At 38.3% G+C, this 22708-nt stretch overlaps 2 protein-coding genes, 1 long non-coding RNA gene and 1 other non-coding gene across 10 annotated transcripts; 2 read left to right on the top strand and 2 right to left on the bottom strand.

Moving 5' to 3' along the window:
• The first annotated feature begins 2672 nt into the window (after positions 1–2672).
• On the top strand, positions 2673–4543 carry LOC103723058. 4 transcript variants are annotated; one of them, XR_005512959.1, is made up of 5 exons: positions 2691–2901; positions 3084–3121; positions 3324–3410; positions 3933–4200; positions 4328–4543. It is a non-coding gene; the product is annotated as an uncharacterized LOC103723058 (long non-coding RNA). The 4 variants fall into 4 exon arrangements; XR_606570.4 differs by lacking the exon at positions 4328–4543 and having other exon boundaries at positions 2677–2901; positions 2973–3121; positions 3933–4243; XR_606569.4 differs by lacking the exon at positions 4328–4543 and having other exon boundaries at positions 2690–2901; positions 3933–4243.
• Positions 4544–4556: 13 nt separating this feature from the next.
• Positions 4557–7574, bottom strand: LOC103723067 (transcription factor UDT1). The gene is made up of 3 exons (XM_026799959.2): positions 7398–7574; positions 6086–6310; positions 4557–6015 (listed from the first exon to the last, which is right to left on the bottom strand). Exons 1-3 carry the CDS (start codon positions 7572–7574, stop codon positions 5815–5817), a joined length of 603 nt encoding a protein of 200 aa, XP_026655760.2. The 3' UTR covers positions 4557–5814.
• A 2449-nt stretch (positions 7575–10023) lies between these two features.
• LOC103723059 (polyadenylate-binding protein-interacting protein 9-like) lies at positions 10024–19153 on the bottom strand. Of its 4 annotated transcripts, XM_008813854.4 has the most exons (11): positions 18517–19152; positions 18078–18188; positions 17835–17879; positions 14098–14170; positions 13888–14000; positions 13670–13729; positions 13445–13492; positions 13261–13329; positions 12845–13078; positions 10537–10598; positions 10024–10451 (listed from the first exon to the last, which is right to left on the bottom strand). In XM_008813854.4, exons 1-11 carry the CDS (start codon positions 18838–18840, stop codon positions 10394–10396), a joined length of 1197 nt encoding a protein of 398 aa, XP_008812076.1. In that variant the 5' UTR covers positions 18841–19152; the 3' UTR covers positions 10024–10393. The 4 variants fall into 4 exon arrangements, with proteins under 4 accessions (XP_008812076.1, XP_008812079.1, XP_038985114.1 ...); XM_008813857.4 differs by lacking the exon at positions 12845–13078 and having other exon boundaries at positions 18517–19144; XM_039129186.1 differs by lacking the exons at positions 10024–10451; positions 10537–10598 and adding an exon at positions 12224–12552 and having other exon boundaries at positions 18517–19153.
• On the top strand, positions 16252–16325 carry TRNAM-CAU. Its single transcript has one exon. It is a non-coding gene; the product is annotated as a tRNA-Met (tRNA).
• Positions 19154–22708: the final 3555 nt, after the last annotated feature.

The raw sequence follows: 22708 nt of genomic DNA, 5'->3' as shown, positions 1-22708 counted from the left end.
ATGAGTGTCCTGGAGGTCGAGATGACTGAAGAGTGGTTTTTCCCTCTTCACGGGTTCCATTTGGAACCCGCCAGGCGAAGGGATCGGGTAACCGATCCTCCGGTAGGCCGGATCGGAGTGCACTCGGAGTCACTCTGGGCCGGCCTCCGATTTCCTCTTCACAGCTTTGTGAATGAGTTGCTGGCGGTATGCCAGTTGGTCCCGGCGCAACTCACTCCAAACGCTTGGAGGACAGTGATGGGTTTCCTATCACTGTCCGGGGGTTCCCAGTTTAGTCCCACATCGGCTAATCAGCGGAAAGGTCTGTGCCTTATAATGAGGAGGCCTAAAACCTTTCCTCACGAGGCGCCTTTTATAGGACAAAACCGTGAGGGTAGGGGGCAACCTCCGCGGACCCCCGCGCCGTCAGGGCTCGGGACTGTCATTGGGCTCCGGCCCTAGGCGACCTCCCTGGGCGACCTCCCGCAGACCCGAAGCGGCAATCCCAGAGCGGACAATACCTCGGGAGGGACGCAGATGCTTTCCCTGCTCGGCCGGTGTGTGGGCTGGTGTCGGGGTTCCGACCCCACATCAGTTGGCGCTAGAGGAAGGGCCCCGGCCACGCACAGACCTTCCCACTGGGGGGGCTGTGTTGTGGGATGGGGTTCCCAGTTTAGTCCCACATCGGCTAATCAGCAGAAAGGTCTGTGCCTTATAATGAGGAGGCCTAAAACCTTTCCTCACGAGGCGCCTTTTATAGGACAAAACCGTGAGGGTAGGGGGCAACCTCCGCGGACCCCCGCGCCGTCAGGGCTCGGGACTGTCATTGGGACTGTCATTGGGCTCCGGCCCTGGGCGACCTCCCGCAGACCCGAAGCGGCAATCCCAGAGCGGACAATACCTCGGGAGGGACGCAGATGCTTTCCCTGCTCGGCCGGTGTGTGGGCTGGTGTCGGGGTTCCGACCCCACATCAGTTGGCGCTAGAGGAAGGGCCCCGGCCACGCACAGACCTTCCCACTGGGGGGGCTGTGTTGTGGGATGGGGTTCCCAGTTTAGTCCCACATCGGCTAATCAGCGGAAAGGTCTGTGCCTTATAATGAGGAGGCCTAAAACCTTTCCTCACGAGGCGTCTTTTATAGGACAAAACCGTGAGGGTAGGGGGCAACCTCCGCGGACCCCCGCGCCGTCAGGGCTCGGGACTGTCATTGGGACTGTCATTGGGCTCCGGCCCTGGGCGACCTCCCTGGGCGACCTCCCGCAGACCCGAAGCGGCAATCCCAGAGCGGACAATACCTCGGGAGGGACGCAGATGCTTTCCCTGCTCGGCCGGTGTGTGGGCTGGTGTCGGGGTTCCGACCCCACATCACTGATGTTTCTTGATATAGTTCTTGGTTAAAATTTAACGGTCAAAATGGACGTATGAGTATCACATCCGTTTGAAAATTTATGTGGATGAATATTTGTCAGAGGAGAATTAAATTTAGGGGATCAGGATGAATGCTGTGATAAGCAGCGATTGTTACCACTTTTTGTAACAGCAACTCTCATATGTATGTGCGTGTGAGAGAGAGAGTTCCTGGTAGTATGATGTTAATGATTTTAGACATCAAACGTTTATCATTAATGGCGATTCAATATTGCTGGCATTTGATATCTTTCTACCACAGGACTTGTTTACAAACATTAACAAATTCCTGAGCAATTATCATCAATAACCCATCACTCTACACCTTGTAAAGGCTTTATGACATGATTTGCTTCTCTTTTGGTCTGTAAACTACTCCAAATTTCTTTGATCACGGGAAGTTAGACTTTATTCCTACTAAATCCTCATTTTGATTATACTAGAAACATGAGGAAATTGATGCCCATTCAACTGGGATCACTTTTCAAAGACCTTACTTGTTTTCCTCCATTTTCCATCTTTTATGCTCTTCTTCTCCTGTGCTCGATGCTTAAAGCTCCTATTATGACTGTCATAATAAAACAAAAGGAAAAGAAATTTAAAGCAAATATTTAAAATAGGATTTTTTGAATTCACTTTATTTTGTGTATAAACCTTTCAATCCTTCAATTTTGCATATTGGCGCGTGAAAAGATATACTTGAATTCCAAGTCATTGTAGTTCTGTAGATTCTAATTAGATTTTACATTTATGGAATATTCACTAATGGGCAATCAAATCTTTAATAGTTTGAAATAAGTTGATTGTTTTATCCTAAAATTATAAAGAGTTTATATGCACAAAGCTCCTAAAATGCTCTTAATTTATGTTTTTGGTCTCTTGATTTATTTGGAATTGAACATGGTACCTATAAAGACAGGATTTAAAACATATATATCCCTCAATTGAACTACTAGTAGAACATATTTTCGTCCCTTGGCATACTCCTCTCCATCCCCTTAAAATATTAGAGGCTTTTTATTGTCATTTAGCCAGAAAAATTCAAGTTTTAGATATCTTCAAATAAGCATTATGTTGTGTCCTAGAATGTTTCTAGACACGACTTTGAAAAATGTAATAGAAATTCTAATTCATAACTCTAATTCTTTGAATTTTAATCAGTATCTTTATGTCATTGTCTGTCATAAGTTACAATTGTAATATGTAAATTTAAAATATTTTTATATATTAAAAAATATTGTCTCACATTTATAAAATATATTAAAGGAGAGTTCAAAACTCTCCTTGCGACAAGTGTCAAACATCACTTCTTTTTTTTTTCCCCCCAGGAGACCAGAACTCCCGAGCATGCGATGCGCCATGCTATTCCCCCTCTATTTTCATACACCATGTCTTTCTTCTTCTCTTCAACCTTTCCTCCCCTCCGTTTGTCAGAAGCTATAACGGAAGATGAGTAAACCCTAACCCCAATCTCGGACGAATGGCGAGCAGCAATCTACCTCGAAGAGTTATCAAGGTACTCCTCCTTGCCCAATCCAATTCCCTTTCCCATCTTTTCTCTTACGTCCTTACGTCCGGATTTCTAAGATCTTGGGCGGAAGAGCGTCGGCCTCGCGATACGAGGGGATCTCACCTTCTCTCCTTTCCCTGCGCTCCTCTGCTCTCTGATTTCTAATTCTTGACCCCGTGAACTCACAGGAAACGCAGCAGCTGCTCAGCGAACCAGATATGTACCTGTACTCCTCTTCTTCTAATCTTGCTTTCCTTTTTTTCTTGATTTCTTGCTTATCTTCTTGGTCAATTGAGATGGGTGTAAAATATCTTTAGGTTTTCTGGGAAATATTATGGCTGAATTTCTTTTCGGGGTACTAGGGTTTTCCTGATCGATTTTAGATTAAAGTTAGGTTTTGGATGATGGGTTGCCATCTTTTCTTTCAGCTCCTGGGATCGGTACCCCTCCGTCTGAAGACAACCTGCGCTACTTCAATGTTATGATCCTTGGTCGGACACAGTCTCACTTTGAAGGTGACTCACTTGCTAACTGCTGCGATTTCTTCATTACTGGAAAATCTTCTTCTTCTTCTTCCTTTTTTTTTTAATCTCTCTTTTGTTGGATTTTTTAGTAGTTTCTTGATTTGGTTGGTCAAGCATTCATGCTGTTTACCTTCTTTCTTAATACCGATACATTTTCGGTGGTCTATACGGGCAGTTGCGCCTTTGCCTTGCTTAGAGAGACGGTAAAATTCTTTTCGAGGAATAGCTTAAAATATGCGATTATATAAACATCTAGCGGGTTGTTTGTTGGTTCCACTGATATTGCCAAAGAATAAAAAGCTGAAGAGTCAGTTGTTTCCTAGCAATGGATGCACCATGTATCATTTTAGATTCCAGCAAACTTTAATAATCAAGATTATTGTTGCTTAATCTGATAAAAAATCCTATCTTTAAATCATCAAGTTTATTGTTGCTTTATCCACTTAATCCTATTCTCGACCTCAAACAAGTATCATGCAGTGCACATACTCGTTATGGTGACTATGATGACAGGTGCTTATTTTGAAGTTGAAGAATTGCATCGTGATAAGGAGCAACTCGATATATTTCCAACAAGATTGAGGAGCCATAATATATACTAGTTGTAGTAGTGGAAGTCCAATGGAGCAACCATGAAGGCCTGAAGAACAAGATTCTTGTTCACGTGACCATGTAGAGCACCTTCTTAGCAAGTTTATCTATTTATACTTGAGCAAACTTTTTCCAAGAAACACATTATTGATGTAAACTGGAAACAGATGACCATGAAAAGAGAGACAAGGTGATGAAGGAATAAAATTGGTGATTTTCTGGGTTCAAACTGTCCTAGGGTGTTAGAAAGTCATAACTTAGTCTTTGTTATTAACAAAGAAGTAAATGCTTGACTGGGTTTAGAATTTAACTTTCAGGTCTATCTTTGGTGTGCACCAAGGGTTCCTCTATTGAGCAGACCAATCCTTAATTAGTAGTACAAACATCAAATTGAAAGGAATGGCAGGAGCCTAAATTGTGTGAGGGTTTCATATTCACTTCATAATTTTCTATAAAACTTGATGAAATGTCTTTTGATACTGTATCCGTATTCTCCCTCTGGTACAAAATGGACTGAAGAATATGTTATTTTGTGTATTGAAACAGAGAAGTTCATGGAATTTTCCACATGGTATTTTGCAAGGGAGATCTTGTTCTTTTCATTTCTGTGCAGCAACCCTCTTAGTACGGTTAGAAATTCAGAATTATGTATGACCTAGCACTAGAACACTCTATTTAGTTAAGATAAGGAATAAAATTGAACACTGTACATGTCATACAGAATATTATATCCATGCTTGTTTTTATAATAGAAGTGGTTGTTGTCCTTTTATGTTAACTAAAAGAAGAGGGCTCATTGCTTCTAGAGAGCTCAAAACACAGTCATTCTCTGTGAACCCAGGCATGATTTTTGAGAGTTTCTCCTAAAATATGGAGTTTTTTTTAACTGCCTTGCTATGACTTGTTAATTTTTGTTAATGCTAACATCCAATGATCATAGATCGGAAAGTGCTTATGGATGAGGGGCTTGTTCCTCTGTGATTAGTTGCTTAATTTTGTCTTCCGAATGGTTAACAAAAATATGGCTGCTTATGGATCGGGACGTACTGAACCGGACCGATCTGTTACCGGCACAGTTCAATCCATCAATTAGAAACAGAGGGAGAAGAAGAGAGAGAGAGAGAGGCTATGATTTAAATGACAGGCCTCAGGTTGGGTCACACATTAGTAATGGTTGTGCTTGAAAGTGCCTTTAGTCTATGATTTAGATGAGTAAATATGTTCTATGTACTGACTGAATATATATGCAGAATTCTCATATGGTGAAGCAAGTCATGCATATAATACTGACAGAATTTGTTGACTCAAAGTCATGCATATGTGAACCAAAAGACTGATCTGCTCATATTTGAGAAACAGATTTTTTAACAGAGTTTAAAAGGATCCTTGAAACCAGAAATAAAGCAGAAAATAACATTTGAAGACCAAATTTAGTCCATATATTGTTGTCTTAGCCCTTTGAAACTTGAATAATTCATAATCCCTAGTTAACCATTAACTGTTCATCTCTTGTTAGAATTTTATAAAGCAAGAGAATGAAGCTGTTCCAATGGACATATGCTATAAAGTGAATATTTAGAAATCTTTTCTAAAAAGCAACATGAATTGCAAGGTCATTGTGGTATAACTTATAGGCGTTCATCATCAATGGCCGTCTTAAGTGTCTGCAGCTCCAACAATTGCTAACAGAAGCTTCCTTAACTCGGTCACAAGAATCTCTCCATCATCTTTCACCTATATGAGAAAACCACAAAATTATTCCCAACAATTTCATCGCAAAAAATCTATTAGCTAAGAGCAAGGCTTACAAATGGAGTAAAATTCTCACATCAAGGCTGAATACACTGCGAGAAAAACCAGAGAAAGTTGTGGAGTTAATGTTAGTCACTTCCACGCCAAAGTTGCTGATGGCTTCCAACAGTTTGGCGAACCCAACGTGTTTGTTCTCACTGATGATCATAACATGGTACTTATTTTTCCCTATAGGGCTCAACTCGACCTTTCTCTGTGACCACCAACAATGGAATTCATTAGGATGATCTCAGATGAAATCAGAAAACAAGAGATCAATGTACCTGGCACTGGATGGTCATGGGCGGAGCTATGGTTTCAGTGCTTGATTCACTCCCTTGCTTCTCAACCTCCTCGTCAGGAGTCTTTGAGAGCTCCACTTTCAGGTCATATACTTGCTTCTGGAGATGTTTGATGTAATCCATTGCATCAGTGAGGGTTGACTCCTTGCTCATCTGAAACACTATATTATTTGTATCAGTTGAAGACCTAAACAGATGTACTCCATACTACACTCCGTTAGGCTGATTGTATTTTGACTAAACATATCCAATGAACTTATTCAAACACTCAGAAGGACTGTCCATGCTAGTCCCGACTCCTTAGAGAGACATCACTCCAGGATTAGGAAAATTAACACACTGCCATCATCTATTCCCAAAAAATTTACCCTGTTTATTATCTTCAATCCTTTGCATCATGATTCTCCAAATAGAATTTGACTCTTTTGGAGTTGAACTCCCTACAAGTCTGTCTCCCCTAGACTTTTTGAGAAATAACCCCCTCGATTTCACCATATATGAACAAATTACTAGAGGTTTCTGATATCTATGAAACGACCATCTGTATGTCGGCCATTCGTTCTACAGTCTCGTAGGATGGCATGTGAGAAAAGATTGTAACTAGTAGGGTAATTGAGAGAGTTCCTGGAAAAATAAAAATAAAAAAAGATAAAAAGTATCCGACTAATGAAAAACATGGGGGAGTTCCAAGAAAAGGAAAAGGCCCAGACTTATTATAGTAGTCCATTTAGATGGGATAGGGATGACAGAAGAAATAAAATCTCACATTTATCTAGGAAAATATCTCACATACAAAAAAGCAAAACCAAGGTGAACAAGAGGAATAAAGAGAAATTATCTTTGATTTCGATCGATAGATCATAACCATTTATTCTTTACATGTGCAGCACAGGTGCAAGATTTTAGATACTAAAATTCCAGCTTTATAATCGCTACTCCATTTCAAAGAGTGATTTTGTGCATTTGAAATTTGTCCAGAAGTCATAGGAAATCAAAGATTTGACTTGAACTTGGCCGACCAGTAACTAAAAAAGTTTGATCACCAGAGCTATCTATGTTGCTTCAGGCAGCCTTTCAGAAATCTGTATATCCATCAATAGACACGCAAATTTAGGATTTGGAAAAGCTTGCAACGACATTAAAGATGAACGATAGACAGGAGAAAAAGGTGAGCAAACGAGGATTAATAGTCGAACTGAAGTGATGAGGACAAGGTATGATGGGTTATGGTTTTGTCTGTGGACTGAGAGTTATCAGCAACTGCTTCCGATTTAAACGCGAAGGGCGTCATTACCTTGGTAATCTTGGGGACCAGAGCTCTGAGGGAGAAGAGCTTGTTATTTAGCTTGGTCCTCCTCCTCCTCTCTGCCTCGAGGTTCTTGGACTTGTACCTCATCTCACCCATCTCCATGACCGCTGGCTCGGTGCAGTCATCACCACAGCCATCTAGCACCGAATCCACAAACTCCATCAGGCTGGGCTCCAGGGATGGCCCGGCGACGCGATCGTGATCCCTCGGGCGGCGAGGCATTGGATGAGCGGAGACGAGGCCTCTGCGGCAGCCAATGGGGAAGGAGGAGGAGGAGGGTCTCTTAGACTCTGGCCACTGGTCGTCCTTCAGTAGGGAAAAACGCTTTTATGCTTTAAGGCAGCAGCAGAAACAGTTTAGGCGTAGGAATCTCATGGCTTTGTGCTTGGAGGGCCGTACTCTGTTCCCTTTCCATTTGGAAAGATGGGGTTTCGCGGGAGCAGTTTATACGGTTGAAGGGACTATGGTTCTGGTGTGCTTTACCAGCGGTTTATCAAAAGTACTTCTTCCAATAAAACAAGGAAAGATGGACACGTGTCTCCTGGAAAAGATGCATGCAAGGTTAAGGTGCGAGTGATGGGGGGAACAAATTTTTCACCATGCACGTTTTGTGCGCGCAAAAGGAGTACGGGCGCTTCGTTAGTTAGCTTCGAAGATGCCTTCCCCTCTCTCTCTCTCTCTCTCGCTCGCTGCGTTTTTGGGCCAGTTAGGACATTAACTGGACTCATTGGCTTACATCTCTGGCTGGAAAGGTAGTGATACAGCTAGTTTGCGTCCAATCACCGCCAGTTTAGCTCTGCTTTCTTCCAGCATCTACAGCGAGTGAGTCGTCCATTAAAGTGGATTCAGGCTATGAACTGACACGAGCATTCAATTTCAATCAATTTGCATTGGGACGAGGATCGATCCTCATGTTCTTGCAAATTGGTGCATGCCATAGGGTACAGCAGAACCTTGGATCTCTTACCATCAGGCCCATCGCATGGCTGATCTCATGTTTCTATAGGTTCATAGCAACTTCATCGAACATTTCATTTAAAGAAAAGAAAAAAAATGGCTGCAAAATCTGCTTCGCCTTGTAGAAGCAGGTGTTCTTGACATTAACAATTCACTGTGTATGTTCCAACGAGGAAAACTTTGGATGGTTATCGCACATGATGAATAGTTTCATGCGTCGGAACTCACTTTCACAGATATGATCTTTTTTCAATACACTTTTAGTTACTGTTTTTGGCAAATAAACCCCTTTTTTTACGTGCTTTTATTTTTCTGTAAACAGTTCCCCGAATCGCTATTCCAGATTCGCAAAGATTAAATTGGATGCCCATCCAAGGGAACATGTGGATCCCTTGGATGGGCTTCCTACAGAAGCATACGGCCATCCAATGGAACGGGAGCAGGGAAAGAATTTTGTCAAAAGATAAGAATTTCGATAGAAAAATAATAGGAATTGTCCATATTTGGATTAGGCCCAAGTGGATTCTGAACTCCGAAGCGGTCAGTGCAAGGACTCCTTTTTTTTTTTTAATTTCCCAGGGGATGGCCAGGGCAGGATCTTCGGTGAAGCAAAACTAAGAAAACCAACTCGCCCTATTCTCCGAAGAATAGCGCTTCCTGCATTAAAGCCCCTTTCAAGTTTCAAGTTTCAGTTTCGAACCACCAGTTGCCGTGCATGGGGCATGAAGCCCGCTTTGGCACTCGTCCCGGGAAAGCGCTGGGTCGAACCCAGCTTCATCCAAGTGCTAACATTCCTCTGGTAAATTTGATACAATAGTTTGACAACAGATGTCAAAAATACTTGAATTATGGACTGTAGAACAAATATTTCGACAGGGATGTTGGATTGCTTCAGCAAAAAGCTGGAAAGTTAAATGAAAACAAAGTTTCCAAAAAACAAGATACTTAATTATTATTATTATTTTTTAATCAGTGACACTTGATTTGTCCTGTTACCTTTACGTAATTATGGTTTTAAGTAAAATTTTCAACCAAAAATCTTGAAATCCAGTTTTCTTTCTATTATCAGTTTACCATTGCTTTCAGAAGATGTCTGGCTTACAAAAGGTGGGTCCTCGCAGTCAGTAACGGTAATAATTAAGGGCTCATTTGGTTCGCGGAAAAAGCAGGAGGAAAAGTGTGGTCAACGGAAAAGTAATGAGATGCCTCTTATTTGGTTGGAGTTTTCAAAAGAAAGAGACGAAAAAGTTGTATTCCCATGGAAATATGATTCCCACATTTCATGAGAAATAGGCAGAAATCACTCAATTTTTATTTTTTCCCAAAAAAGCCCTTCAGCATTAAAAAAACATTAAAGACTTAATTTTTATTAAGGGCGTTATACAAATTATACATAACTTTTCTAGAAAAGTGGATGGTCATCCAAACATAAACACTTTGAAAATTTATCATTTTCCCATGATCAACCAAACATGCCAAAAGTACTTTCCTAGGCATTCTCTTTCTAAAAATCTGTTTCTCAGGAATCATATTCCTAGGAGAGAAAATGCTTCCTACGAACCAAACGAGCCCTAAAGAAAAACAAATTTCCCAGTCTGCAAGGAAACCGAGAGAGAGAGAGAGAGAGAGAGAGAGAGAGAATTATAGGCAGATATCACTAAAAATGATTGTGGGTGGTGATAAAACATCAATAAATTGCATAGGTATCTGATGAGCTTGGTTTAGGCAATCGCTTACCCCCAAGATAAATAAGATCATCCACAGAAACTAATATGTTGCCTACTAAGTTTGTTTGGCGGTCTGAGCAAACAATAACAAATAAAACAAGGGTAGAGCCGGACTACAAAGTTACAAGAAAGGTCTCATTCGAGGCTATAGCCTGGAGGAAGGTGGGTCATGTCAGGTTTCAGAACATGTTCTTTGCTGATAACCTTTTTATGCAAATGCAGCAGTTTATCAGCCTTCCAGAACAAAGTCTCGCCTTATGGAATCGTCCAGTAGGCCAGTGGGCAGCCAAACACAAGTCAGTGTGGTGTCGCTCGAGGTACACGTGGCCTTACCGGAGTCTTTGAAGGACTCACCCTGAATAACCCACAAAGCCAATGAGTCATTACAAAAGTTCCAACAAATCTGAATGCATCAAGCAATTGAAGATTGGGGAACATGCCTGATAGGAAGAGATCCCAAAATCATGCCACTGCAATTCAGAGCATGAATAGCGCTTTCTGCCTGCCATCGATCAAGATACAAAAGTGAAAATCTTAGAAGATGCCAGTAGAAAACAGAAATAGAATGATTACCCATCACCCTTCTGCTAGACTACCAGTCAAGCACTTCGCTTAAGCTTGCACATGTGAATATAGTTAATACCGAAGTGTCTAACGATATAATATATGTTGGAGATGAAATTAGCTAGAAGCTTACTCTATCATGAAAGAAAACTGTGATCTAAGTGGATTTATTTGCCTTTTTCAGGAATCTCTCGTACCCTGAAGGAATTATGACCTAAAAACCATTGTGCATGCCCTAAAACTGAGAAGCTTCGCGAGTAACATCGGATAATTACAACAGCGAAAAGGGATCCATAAAAAAGGGCAGTAGTTATCTGCAATTCTGCATACAATAACAGGTAGAAATCTTTCAACGTATCCGTACAATATATATAGATAGAAGTACTGATATTATTCTGTTGTTCAAAACGACAGAGATGCCCTCAAATAATTCGGCCACGAGAAGTTTTACTGCAGAGGTGTGAAAGACAAATGTTTCTTTCATCCTGAAAAACAACTGCAGTCTGAGCGAAAATATCCTTTTTAATGCATTACTCCTGCCTTAAACATCTTTATACCACTTTACATGTCTTTGATCCAACATATAAGAACTAATACCTGAGAAGAAATCTAGGTTGCAAGATTGAGAAATGGAAAATTAGTGGCTAACTATCTACTTGGGTATCTCTGAGATTGCCTTGTAGATGCCACTGTAGATGCACGCATGCCATGCGCTTGTGTGAAAAATTGGAGCCATCTATAGTTAAAAAAAAATCAAAACTATATGGTAGGCAGTGAGTTCGCCCATATTGATAAGTAGTAGAACCACCATCCTAATAGAAGGGACTGTTGAATATGGGAAAGCAACAGAGGGGGCATCAACTAAAGGATTTGACAAGAGCATATACAAATAATTGGTCTTTCAAAAGTAAGCATCTAAGAGTGAGAGAACTCCAGAGAAGGGGAATGAATTACAATGGCATCTTAGAAATTACGGAAGGGATAGGTGAAGCATATAAAGCTTTCAAGATAACCAAAATGCATAAGAAGAAGAGAATCCAAACAAATAAGATACACCTCAAAAAAACACGGCATACCCAGAGAAATGTATACAACCTTGCATTTATGTCTAATGAATATACAGACACATCAAGGAGAGAGCTTTTCCAAGGGAAAGTGACGAAAGGATTAACCAGAAGGTACAAGGACATGTTGAAGGAAAGGAATGTAGGTACTCAAACTCAAAGGGCACAAACCTAACAAGAAGCAAGAGAAAAGCAGTTACTGAAATGGAGGTCCAGATGGCTTCAAGCCATAGTTGATAAAGCACATACAGGAAAAGGCATTCAAAAGATCTCAAGAATGCAACGATGCTTCAGAAAAGTGACTCTGATCATCTTAGCTTATGCCACATGCCAACATATTATGAGAGAAAATGATGTCATGAATTTTGTGTGCTTCATCAAAACAAAAGGCCAAACCACATCTAGATCATGATGGTAAAACCCCCAGCAGTGCAACAAATATCATATAATGGCACATTAAGAACCGAAGAAAAATCTAAAAACATACACAATGAGAAGGGACCAGCAATAATTAGAGTGATATTTATCAAAAATCAGAATGAACCAAGCCAAAGGGGCCATTTTTTCTTTCATTGAATGAAAGAGCCAAAAGTTAGAGCCAGTGCTAAGACAAATTATAGCCCCTACAGTCTGAGATGAAATATCCATAACCATATGCATCAAACAAAATAAAGCCTAAAGGCATGAACTCAAAACACAATTTGATGCCTCAGATTAGAGAAAGACAGGCATGGAAGAACTAAATATAGCAAATTGGAATGTGCACATTCCAGATAATAAATCCTCTCAACCCTACAATCAGCTCCAATCCTCTGACCTTCACAGATTCTACACATAACAAGAAGGAAACAACATGGTCGATCACAAGATATGTTCTAAATTAATAGAAGTCACTATTAAAAACTGAGGAACAAATAAGACATCTGGAAAAGTTAGCCGCTAGGATGCAATTATAAGGTGATCGACCTATCCTATGACATAATGGAGACCAACTGTGATATGGCTATGAGAATTGGAAGATTCCGCAAAACCAGCTATCAGACTAGATGATAAAGATAAATGTATTTATGCTACAAGTTAGGTAGTCTAAATCTTCTACAAGATGCAAACTTACACATACCATGAGTAATAAACGATGACCCAAAAGCAGTGACCAACATAGACCTATAGCAACTGCATTCAACAAAATTGCTTCTGTCCCAAGTGTTGGCATAGCATGAAGGCTTTCACACCATATGGGAAGGAAAGACAAATGGGGGACTGGAGCGGGCCCCACTCTATCTATCCACACCCACCCACCCACCCCCCATCGCGCCCCCGCCCCCGGGGCACGCTCTCTTCCAAACCCAGTTGCCTGCTTCAAAAGCAATAATTGGATTTTATGGGGCATCAAGAGCAATCCTAAAATGCAAATGATTTTGGACTGGTCTAAGATGCAGAGGAAGAATGACCTGCTTATGTACAGCTTCAATACCTAAATAATTTTATATATGAAATGAATTTCAGTCATGAAAAATCAAATTCATGTATGATTACCTGAACGAACTCAACAAAGGCAATCCGTGTGGAGTGCACATTATCTCCAAGAAGCCTCAAACGAGAAACCTGTGTGAAACAAAAATGCTATCTAATGATAAAAACTCTACAAGCTTAATCATCTTCATTAATTGATCAGAAAGACTTCAAAAAAAAAAAAAAAACTAGTTTGAGGGGTGCTCACCTTGCCACAACATTGTTCAAAGAAAACCTTTAAATCTATTTGAGTAACCTGCACAAGAAGAAAAAGGCTGTCACACAAAAAAAAAAGCTATCATTAAAGCTTATACTGAACTGCAATCACTTGCATAATCATCTGTTCAAGTACCAGTTATCTTTCTATTAGACCTTATAATATGCCTGTCAAAAGTGTAAAAACTGGAACCGTAACACAGCAGAATTTTCATACCTTCTTATCTATGTTTGTACAATAAACTGTCCTTACAACCATCTCCTTTTCATCCTCAGACTGTATCCAGTCACAACATTAAGAAATATTTCAACCAAAATGAAGTAATAGTAGGAAAAGGGTTGCAGCACAATCTCCATAAGCGAACAGGTATAAGCATAGACATGAAAAGATGTTACTCATTTCTCTCAAAGAGAAAAGATGTCACTCATGCTCACCCGAGGAAGAAATTTAGGATTGACAGGCAAGATGGCAGTCTTTGATGGTAAGACTCTGAGAGGATAGTAACCTAGCACAGTCCCGCAAAGATTCAGTGCTGCTCTTGCACCATCTGTCAGAAAAAATTCCACCATGATGATCTATAAGATGCATGGAATCACCAACGATTCAAATACATCTATGGTGATCAGGCTATTGAATGAACTTACCCTCATCAGCAAACTCTATAAATGCAAATCGTAGAACTGAATGGGGACCACCACAAACCCGGCAATCAACTACCTTCATTACAAACATGTTAGAATAGTCAAAAGAAGTATAGGTGCAATGATAAGTACCAAATCAGCCTTTATTGACAATTATACTCTGAATTTCTATTAAGATATAAACAGACACTGAACAACAAATATCTAGCATCACCATCATCAACTATAACAACAGATGTAATATATGAAGAAAAATAAATGCACTCTAACTTGGGATAAAAAGAACTTGTTTGGAAAAGAAAAAGGAAGCATCTCTGAAACCAAGCATGCTTGGGGTGCACAGGACTAAGTTAAAGTGTATAATAATCAGAAGAATGGAATGAATGAAAGTTAAAATTTCTTAGCAACCTAAAAGGTGGCGTAGTGTATGAGCCTTCCACCACTGCAAGGTCCGGAGAGGGTCAAAGACATGCGGCCTTGCCCCCAAATGCAGAGAGGTTATTTCCATGTTTCAGATCTATGACACCCAGGCCACAATAGATCGGCCTTACCATTGCACCAAGGCTCACCCTCAAAATTTTCTTAGCAACCTAATTCTAAAAATTAATAGTTCATTAAGTTTTATTTTAACAAGTTCTGGAGAAACTTCTCTTTTCCATCTTCAAAAAAATAATTACTTCTTGCAACTCTTCTCCATCTTCTAGAACATAATTACTTCTTGCAACTCCTTGAAAATTTGTGTAGTGTTGACTGGTAAGGCCCATTCAAGAGTTACTTTTGATGGAAGACAAAACTCATAATATTCCTCAATTCTCACAAATAATTGAAGGATATCATTTGTCATGCAAGCTTCCATAATCAAAGAATATGAGGCCCCGGCATCATGAGTTACTATATCATAACCTTTTGTTGCCCCTTCTAGCAACAAGTAATTCTCTGGAAAGCCTTTAGTCAATACATGTTTTGACATGTACCTGTACAACTCCGGTTAATCAATCACAGTACAAACCCAACATTTATAGTTTTTCAATCAAAACACAGAGAAAACATATAAAACTGCAACTGTTGAAAATCTTCATTTAACACAGCAAATCTTTTCTCCAAGATTTTGGTTATCGTGGTGTGGCTCATGAGGGCCAAACTGATATTATTGTGAGCGTCACTGGGATACAGTTTCACATACACAAAGCACAACTGTGTAGCACGATGAGAGAGAGAGAGTGCTATTGCATACAACACATAGCATATAACTCTGTGTTGATGGTATTTTAACACCGCCAGTCAATGACCCTTCCAGAGTCTTAATTAGATGAGCTAGACCCACTCCTGACCAAAGTCTAACACTACAGAAAACTTCAATGGAAAAAATGATTGTTCCACATCTTCCTTGTCTTGCTCAAGATATGTCTGATAGCCCTAATTGCCCCTTCACACTATGGTGACATTCCCAAGTCTAGAAAATATCATATAGAGGGTCTCTTGCACATTTCTCTTCTCCATATTTTTCAATTGCTGCCCTCAACCTATCCAGCAGAGTTCTGGAAAGCAACCATGTTTTCTCGATTTTAGAGTACACTTCCTAGGAAAGCCTTACATCATGCTAAGGGTCATCTGTTTCAAGTTTTTGTTGTTTTAGTCAAAGTCTAAATGCTGTGTGTCACCTTCTCTTTTCTTTTAAGCCTCTTCTTTTTTCTCACCCTAAACTCTTGGGTTCATATTTTACCTTGACCTGTTGCGTGATTTTTATTCTCATATTTAAAGACATCCTTTAGTCCATCTAACATGCAGCACATTTACTTAAGAATAATCTATACCACCCTTTTGAATCTATCCAATTTCTTGGTCTTAAGCCCAAGGTATGTTTGAGGTTCTGCATGCTATGTAAGTAGTCATATTGGATTACATGTTACTTAAAGGACCGTAGCCCATTATAATTGGCATGTATTAGGCTACCATCTCCAATAAAAATCATTGCACAGTTACAACCCTTTCAACAGTTGCTCCACGAATATTTATCTTCAAGAGTCATCAAAGTTCAATGCTATTGTATTAGCAAATTTTCTTAAAGTTAAATATTGTAGCATTTATTCTATTTGTATAGATATGGTAGAGGGGTGTATCCAATTTTTTTTCGTCCATTGGTTCCCAGTTCTTCATCGCGGAGTAGAGCAGTTTGGTAGCTCGCAAGGCTCATAACCTTGAGGTCACGGGTTCAAATCCTGTCTCCGCAACATTTTTTGTCAAAAAATTATATTTTTAATGGCCATTTTTTTCTTTTTTAGGGGGTAGACAAAGAAGGGGGAAGATAGAACTACTATATTAGCTACTATACTACATATGTTTAAAGTTTAAACTATATCCTTTTTATTGCAAAAAATTATATTTTTAAGTGTAATTCTGTTACCTAGTAATTAATGACCATTTTTTTCCTTTTTGGGGGGGTAGGCAAAGAAGGGGGAAGATAGAACTACTATACTAACTACTATAGTAGTTAGTTTAAAGTTTAAACTATATCTTTTTTATTGGACAAATTCTATAGTTAACTATAAATGAACATCACACTTGTATCAACATGAGCTTCAAAATCTTGTGAGCATAAGCATGAGAACCAATATGTTAAACATAGACAGTGTTTAAAATGTCCTTCAACTTATCATGTAATATTATGTGATCCTTTTTCCCAGTGTAATTGAGCAAATATTATCACCCATCTCCAATTGCTTAGGCTAATATAAAACTGAGACCCCTTGATGATTTAATCCTAGTTCAAAACCATGTCTGACTAGTTGGGACATTAAATGAAGCAATGCCTCATAACTGAAAAAATCTCAACAGCAACAAGCCCTTCCATAAGCATGTAGATTATGCATTAAACAAGAAAAAAAAATCATTTTAACACAGGAGTCTGTACAAATCATCTGGTCCATACAAGACCATGAATGTTTGCACATACAAGTAGTAAGCTACTTGCAAAAGTCAGGAATTCCAACTGACAACAAATCTAAAGTTGAACATAGTAGCCCCAGCATTGCTAACCTCACCATTGATAGGCCAGCCTTAACAAACAATATTCTAAATATGAAACCATTAATTTTAGCCTCTAGTACAAAGAAGTAAAACAAAGATAGTTGCCTTTTCTGATTTTCTGAGATTTAAAATAAATAGCTTCACAGATTAGCATTCAATAAAAAAACAGATGCATCTAACGCATAGAAGAATAGAGGAGCAAACAGTGTAAAGATCACCAGAATTTTTTTTGATTTAATAAAACCATATAAAGAAATTACTATCTCTGGTGGTTTCAAAATTATTATTTCATTCTTAATGCAAGGAAGTTCGACAAACATCTTCCAACAGTTGATCGGAATATATAGACAAGTCCCTGCTGACCATATTTACTTTATGAGCATACATTCCGACACTGCCGAAAAACATGAAAATGATGACAACTTTAAAAGATGATCCAAGCAATCTGTTATATGAGAAAAGCACAAAACTAGACAATCTGCAGAGCTAGATAACTCTTACCAAAAGAAATATCTTTTTCTGTTAAATTTCAAAAACTGGATTAAAACGAAAGAAATAATAAATTTCCTAAAAGTATAAAGAATTGCCATGCACTTGATGTAGCCATCTATTTCATTCTACTGTGATCAACTGCATAATTACAACACCACATCATACACATCACATCCTGCAAATTTGTATAACTTCTGCAAGTTGCAGACTGAGAGACTTACTTGCCCACAGGTAGCAAAAATTTCAGCAAGCGTCTCCTCAGTAACCTGAAATGTTATTAAGTAGAAGGTTCAGAGTAGCACAATGCAGAATGGAATCAGATAATTAGTAACATTAGCAGCACAAAACCAGCCAATCTTTTGAAGTCGCGTATAACAATGTAATAATAATAAAAAAAAAACAAGAATAAAAAGAAGAGGAGGAGGGAGAATCAAAAGAAAAGTTTCTTCTTTTCGTGGGCTCACAAGCTGATCAATGTCAGAAACATATACAGTTCGCCTGATGCTGTCCTCCCGCACAGATCTCCGGGCTCTATCATTCATCCTCCTCCGCCCCTGGTTATAGCCATTCCTCCTCTGGATAGAAAAAAAAAAACGAAAGACATGAAAGTTTTTAACGCCCGGGAACTTCATCCACAGAAATTTCTCTTCGCGGAGTCTCCGAAAACTAAAATTTGACCGAGAAAATTGATAACTAAATACAAGAAACATGATAGAGCACAACAATCTCTATCCAAATTATCCCATTTTCCTTAATCTGTTCTCATAATCCAAGAAATAAATGAAATTTTTGAAAGATACAGAACCCAAAACCCTGTAAAATCCACACCCATACGATCTATATCACAAATTCAGACAAAAAACAAAAAAAAATAAAGCAGGAGCAAAGAATCAAAACCCGTACTCTGCGATTCGGCTGATTGCTCACCGATCCATCGCTGCTCGAGTCCTTATTGCTCCCATTACCAACCTGATCATTATTATTGTTATAATCGGACGCCGCCACGAAAATGGGCGCATCAGCGGAGAGCCGCCCGTCGGGTCTCCTCCCCACGCAGGCGGCGGCAGTAGAGTAAGACGACGGGAAGAACTCCTTGGCGGAGGGGTTCAATTTGGAGAGCAGATCCACCAGCTTCCTCACGTCCCGCTGGTACTCTGTCTCCGCCGCCGCTGCCGCCGACGATCGGTGGATGTCCGACCCGATCGCGTTCTCCGCCACCGCAGCCATTTCCGTTTCCGGCAAAAACTCAGCAATCCGACGCCGCAACGAATTCCCCCCACCAATTCGATCGAAGGAAAAAACAAACAAAAAAAAAGACGAAATTTGGCAACTCCTCTCGCGTCCCTTCTTTGGCTTCTTATTTTCGGAGGAGGAAGGCGTGAGATGGCAAAATGGGAAGAGAGAGAGAGAGAGAGAGAGAAAGAGAGAGGAAAGCGTGATGAACCGAAACGAGGAGAGTGAGGGGAGCGCTCTCGATCGCTATCGCTAGAGAAATAGAAAGCAATTTCTAAATGGCCGTCAATAGAGAGCAATTTCCAAATTGCGAGTCTTTCTATAATTTTGTTCTACAACTTTCTAGACACAAGGGAAAATTTTATGGAGACAACGTGTTGGAATTAAATAATACTTGCAGGAAAGCATTTACGCCAGTTTTCTTTTCCTTTTTCCCTTTTTTTTTTTTTTTGCCCTTTTGGGCGATGAGTAATTATATTTACGGAAGCTTCGGTCAGCTTGGTTGTTCAGGTCGTTACAGTTTGGCAAGCATGCGTTGAGGGGACGGGGATTTGTAGGGATTGTCAGTTTTTTACCCTAGATTTTGTTCTTTTTCTTTTTTTTTAATATTCTGTCCAAGCTCTTCGTGTATAACAGATTTGTATGAAAGGGTAAAAGGTTAACTTGGATCAGTAAGGCTCATGAGTTTTTTAGTAAATCATGGTAACATTTCTTAGAGAGGGAGGGAAGGTGGGCTATTGGGTGGTATGTTCATATTATATATAATTTTAGATATGTTTGGTTCACAATCGAAATTTAAATTGGAATAAATTGAAATAACCACATCTTTCAACATATTTAGTTCGTGACTCAAATTAAAATCGGAATCGAAATAAAATTTAAACAATAAAAAAAGTAAAGATTAAATTTTGAAGAATTAGAGTATTTTTATTTTTTTTTTCTATATCGATATGAGAATGAAACTCTCTTCAACTAAATGGCTGGAATTGAAATCACTCATTTCTGTTTTAATTATAGAATCCAACTTTCTTCGGCGTATCCTAATATTAAAAAATAAGAATGAAATTATGAAATGGATGTGCGTTGGCTCACGTAAGAAAGTCACATTGAAAATCGTTCCCGAAAAGCTTCAAACATCTTGACGCAATCATATATCGGCCTCTCGTGATATGTGAGAAGAGGAGTGTCGTCTTTGATGGGTTTGAAAGTCGCATACGTTTGTTAATTGAACGGTGGTCCTGTTCTTTTCGTAATAGCCTCCACATTGACTCTTTTTTTTCCCATTCCAACATACTTATTTTATTTTTTACCATCCTAGAACAAGATAGGGATATGTTTGAAAAGGATATGGGCATCCATGCAAGAGAAGGTGGTACTCTTACGAAAGGTCAAGATCATATATAAGAATTTGATCATATATGAGAGAGACCATGGAATATAAGCCAAGCATAAGCTTCAAAGGGATGTGGTCATCCATGAAAGAGAAGGTGGAGATCCTACAGAAGTTTATAATACATATGATCAGGAAGCATACATTAATGGAAGAAGTTTGGTAGATGATTTGTGTGATAGTTGCCGGAATCTCACCTGGAGTTTACTCTAACCACAAGTTTGGAAAAAATAAGAGAAAATGATGAACCTTCACTTGATATTGGTCTCTATCTGGTCATCCGAATTTGCATGAAAATCGGCAATGTTTGATTTGGGAAATGAGTGATGGTGACTGTGGCCCCCTTAAAGGATATAAGAGATTTTAAAAAGGAAGGAGAGAGCGCAGGCAAATTTTTTTTTTTTTTAGCTTTTCTTTCTTTCATTCATTATAAAATGAATCACATATCTCTATGCCAACTATCCTTATCTCAACCTTAATTAATAGCACAAATCAATAGAGAGATTAGTGATCAGCTCCCTCAATTTCAAGGAATAATTACTATAAACAAATCAAGAGCCAAAGAGACTAAGGAACCACAGCAAAACCAGCATTTGTGAAAAATTTCTGCTGCTATTTGCATGCATTTTTATTATATTTTGAAAGCATTAATCTTTGCCTGCAAAATCTTTGAAAATTTTAAAAATAATTTTAAAAAACAACATCAATGTATTCACTCTAGTTCATTTTTTTTCTTATTTTTTAATATAAAAATGAAATATAAAAGCAATACCAGAACAAACCTACTAATTGATTGGCCAATTAATTAATTAATTAATTAATAATTTTAAGATAATAATTATTCTTTAAATAAAATATTTTCATGTACAAATTAACAAAGAAATTTGAGAAAAAAAATCTATTCATGTAAATCAAGTCAAACCAACCTATGTAAAAAAAGAATTATATAATTATTTTAACTCATATTAATTAAATTTTGCCAAATACTTTGCAAGTTAGTCTGTGTCTCGTGAACGACTTCTTCAAATAAAACCTATAAAGTGTTCAACATCGTACATGAACTTAAATGCTTGTACAAATTTTAAAAAATAAATAAACATTTAGTACAAATTCTATATGAAATGTTTAGGGTATTTTAGTTTCTCTACAATTGACACAAGGGGTACCATGTGATTTGGGCAGTGTACAAATTTATCAATCTAAGATCCCTGAAGTACAAAATATTTTTAATTAAATACCAGGGGCCCAATGCACATTATGTTGTACAAAAAATAAAAAAAAAAATGAGAAGTCTACAAAGAGCAGAAGCTGACACAAATCATTAGTATATCAAGCTGGCATTATTTTTAAGAAACAACGGTTAAGGATAGACAATATGTACTACATTGGAATCATTTGTACCTAAACGAGAATTATTTTAGAAACACATACGTATGCACCAAACACACGCCTAATAAACAATAATTGCTTCATTAACTCTTTTTTTAGCGAATGAATTATTTGATTATTGGTAATGCTAACTTTCAACGCTCCGTTCCCCTCCCATTTCCCTGTTGCTTTTGGTCCTCAACTCTATTTGCCATCACAATATTTAATCGCCATCTCTTCCAATTTTGTGCTGCTTACCTCTGCCAGATTTTAAGTAAACTGGAATTTTTGGGATCACACGTCATCCAAGTGAAGTTAATATTTAACATTAACTATCCGTTTTTTCCTCCTTTCCCTTTAGCTTGACAACATTCTTGTATTTGATATCTCATACATTGTTTGGCTCGAGGGTTGATACAAACATGTGTAAATTTGTTATTCTTATTGGCTGTATAACGTGATGGGCTCGTCAGTTTCTGAACGAAATATATTTATTAATTTTTAGAATTTTTTTGCATGTATATCTTTTTAAATATTAAAATTTATATGAATATCCTTCTAAATTGATATTTATATGTATATCCTCATAAAATATTTATTTTGTATGTGTGTGTGTATAATATATTATATATCTATCCATGCCATCTAATGTCATTAAACAGTTAGCGGTTTAAAATTAAAATGAAAAAAATACCTTCAGCAGATAAACATACAAAAAGAAATGTTTATAAGGGTATACATACAAATAGCAATTTTGGAGGATATTCATAAAATTTCATATATTTAGAAGGGTATATACTCAAAAAAAATTCTTGAATTTTTACATAAATACCTTTCTAAATATTAAAATTTATATGAATGCCCTCTAAATTGATCTTTACGTGCATGCCCTTACAAAATACTATTTTCTTAAGTAATATTTTTATGAAAAATATTGAAGAGTAGGCACTAGACAAATTCGAATGTTAAAATAAGTTAAAATAGAAAAAAAATAAAATTAAAATTTTTGCATGTAAATCCTCCTAAATATACAAAATTACATAAATACCCTTGCAAAATATTATTTGAATATATACTCTATAAATATTTTTTTTGCATATCTAC

This window comes from Phoenix dactylifera, chromosome 8 (assembly GCF_009389715.1).
Source record: "Phoenix dactylifera cultivar Barhee BC4 chromosome 8, palm_55x_up_171113_PBpolish2nd_filt_p, whole genome shotgun sequence".
NCBI classification, from domain to species: Eukaryota; Viridiplantae; Streptophyta; class Magnoliopsida; order Arecales; family Arecaceae; genus Phoenix; species Phoenix dactylifera.
This window is presented reverse-complemented; position numbering and strand designations above follow the sequence as displayed.

Bases quoted from the DNA above. Each gene is read 5' to 3' on its own strand.
- LOC103723059 (XM_008813854.4), bottom strand. From the start codon at position 18,840: ATGGCTGCGGTGGCGGAGAACGCGATCGGGTCGGACATCCACCGATCG. The intron at 17,880-18,077 runs GTGAGCCCACGA...ATAACATTTCAG, and splicing joins TTTCTGACATTGATCAGCTT to GTTACTGAGGAGACGCTTGC. The intron at 14,171-17,834 runs GTAAGTCTCTCA...TTTGTAATGAAG, and splicing joins TTTTTGCTACCTGTGGGCAA to GTAGTTGATTGCCGGGTTTG.
- LOC103723067 (XM_026799959.2), bottom strand. From the start codon at position 7,574: ATGGAGTTTGTGGATTCGGTGCTAGATGGCTGTGGTGATGACTGCACC. The intron at 6,311-7,397 runs GTAATGACGCCC...AACGGAGTGTAG, and splicing joins TGGTCCCCAAGATTACCAAG to TATGGAGTACATCTGTTTAG. The intron at 6,016-6,085 runs GTACATTGATCT...TGGTGGTCACAG, and splicing joins CCATGACCATCCAGTGCCAG to AGAAAGGTCGAGTTGAGCCC.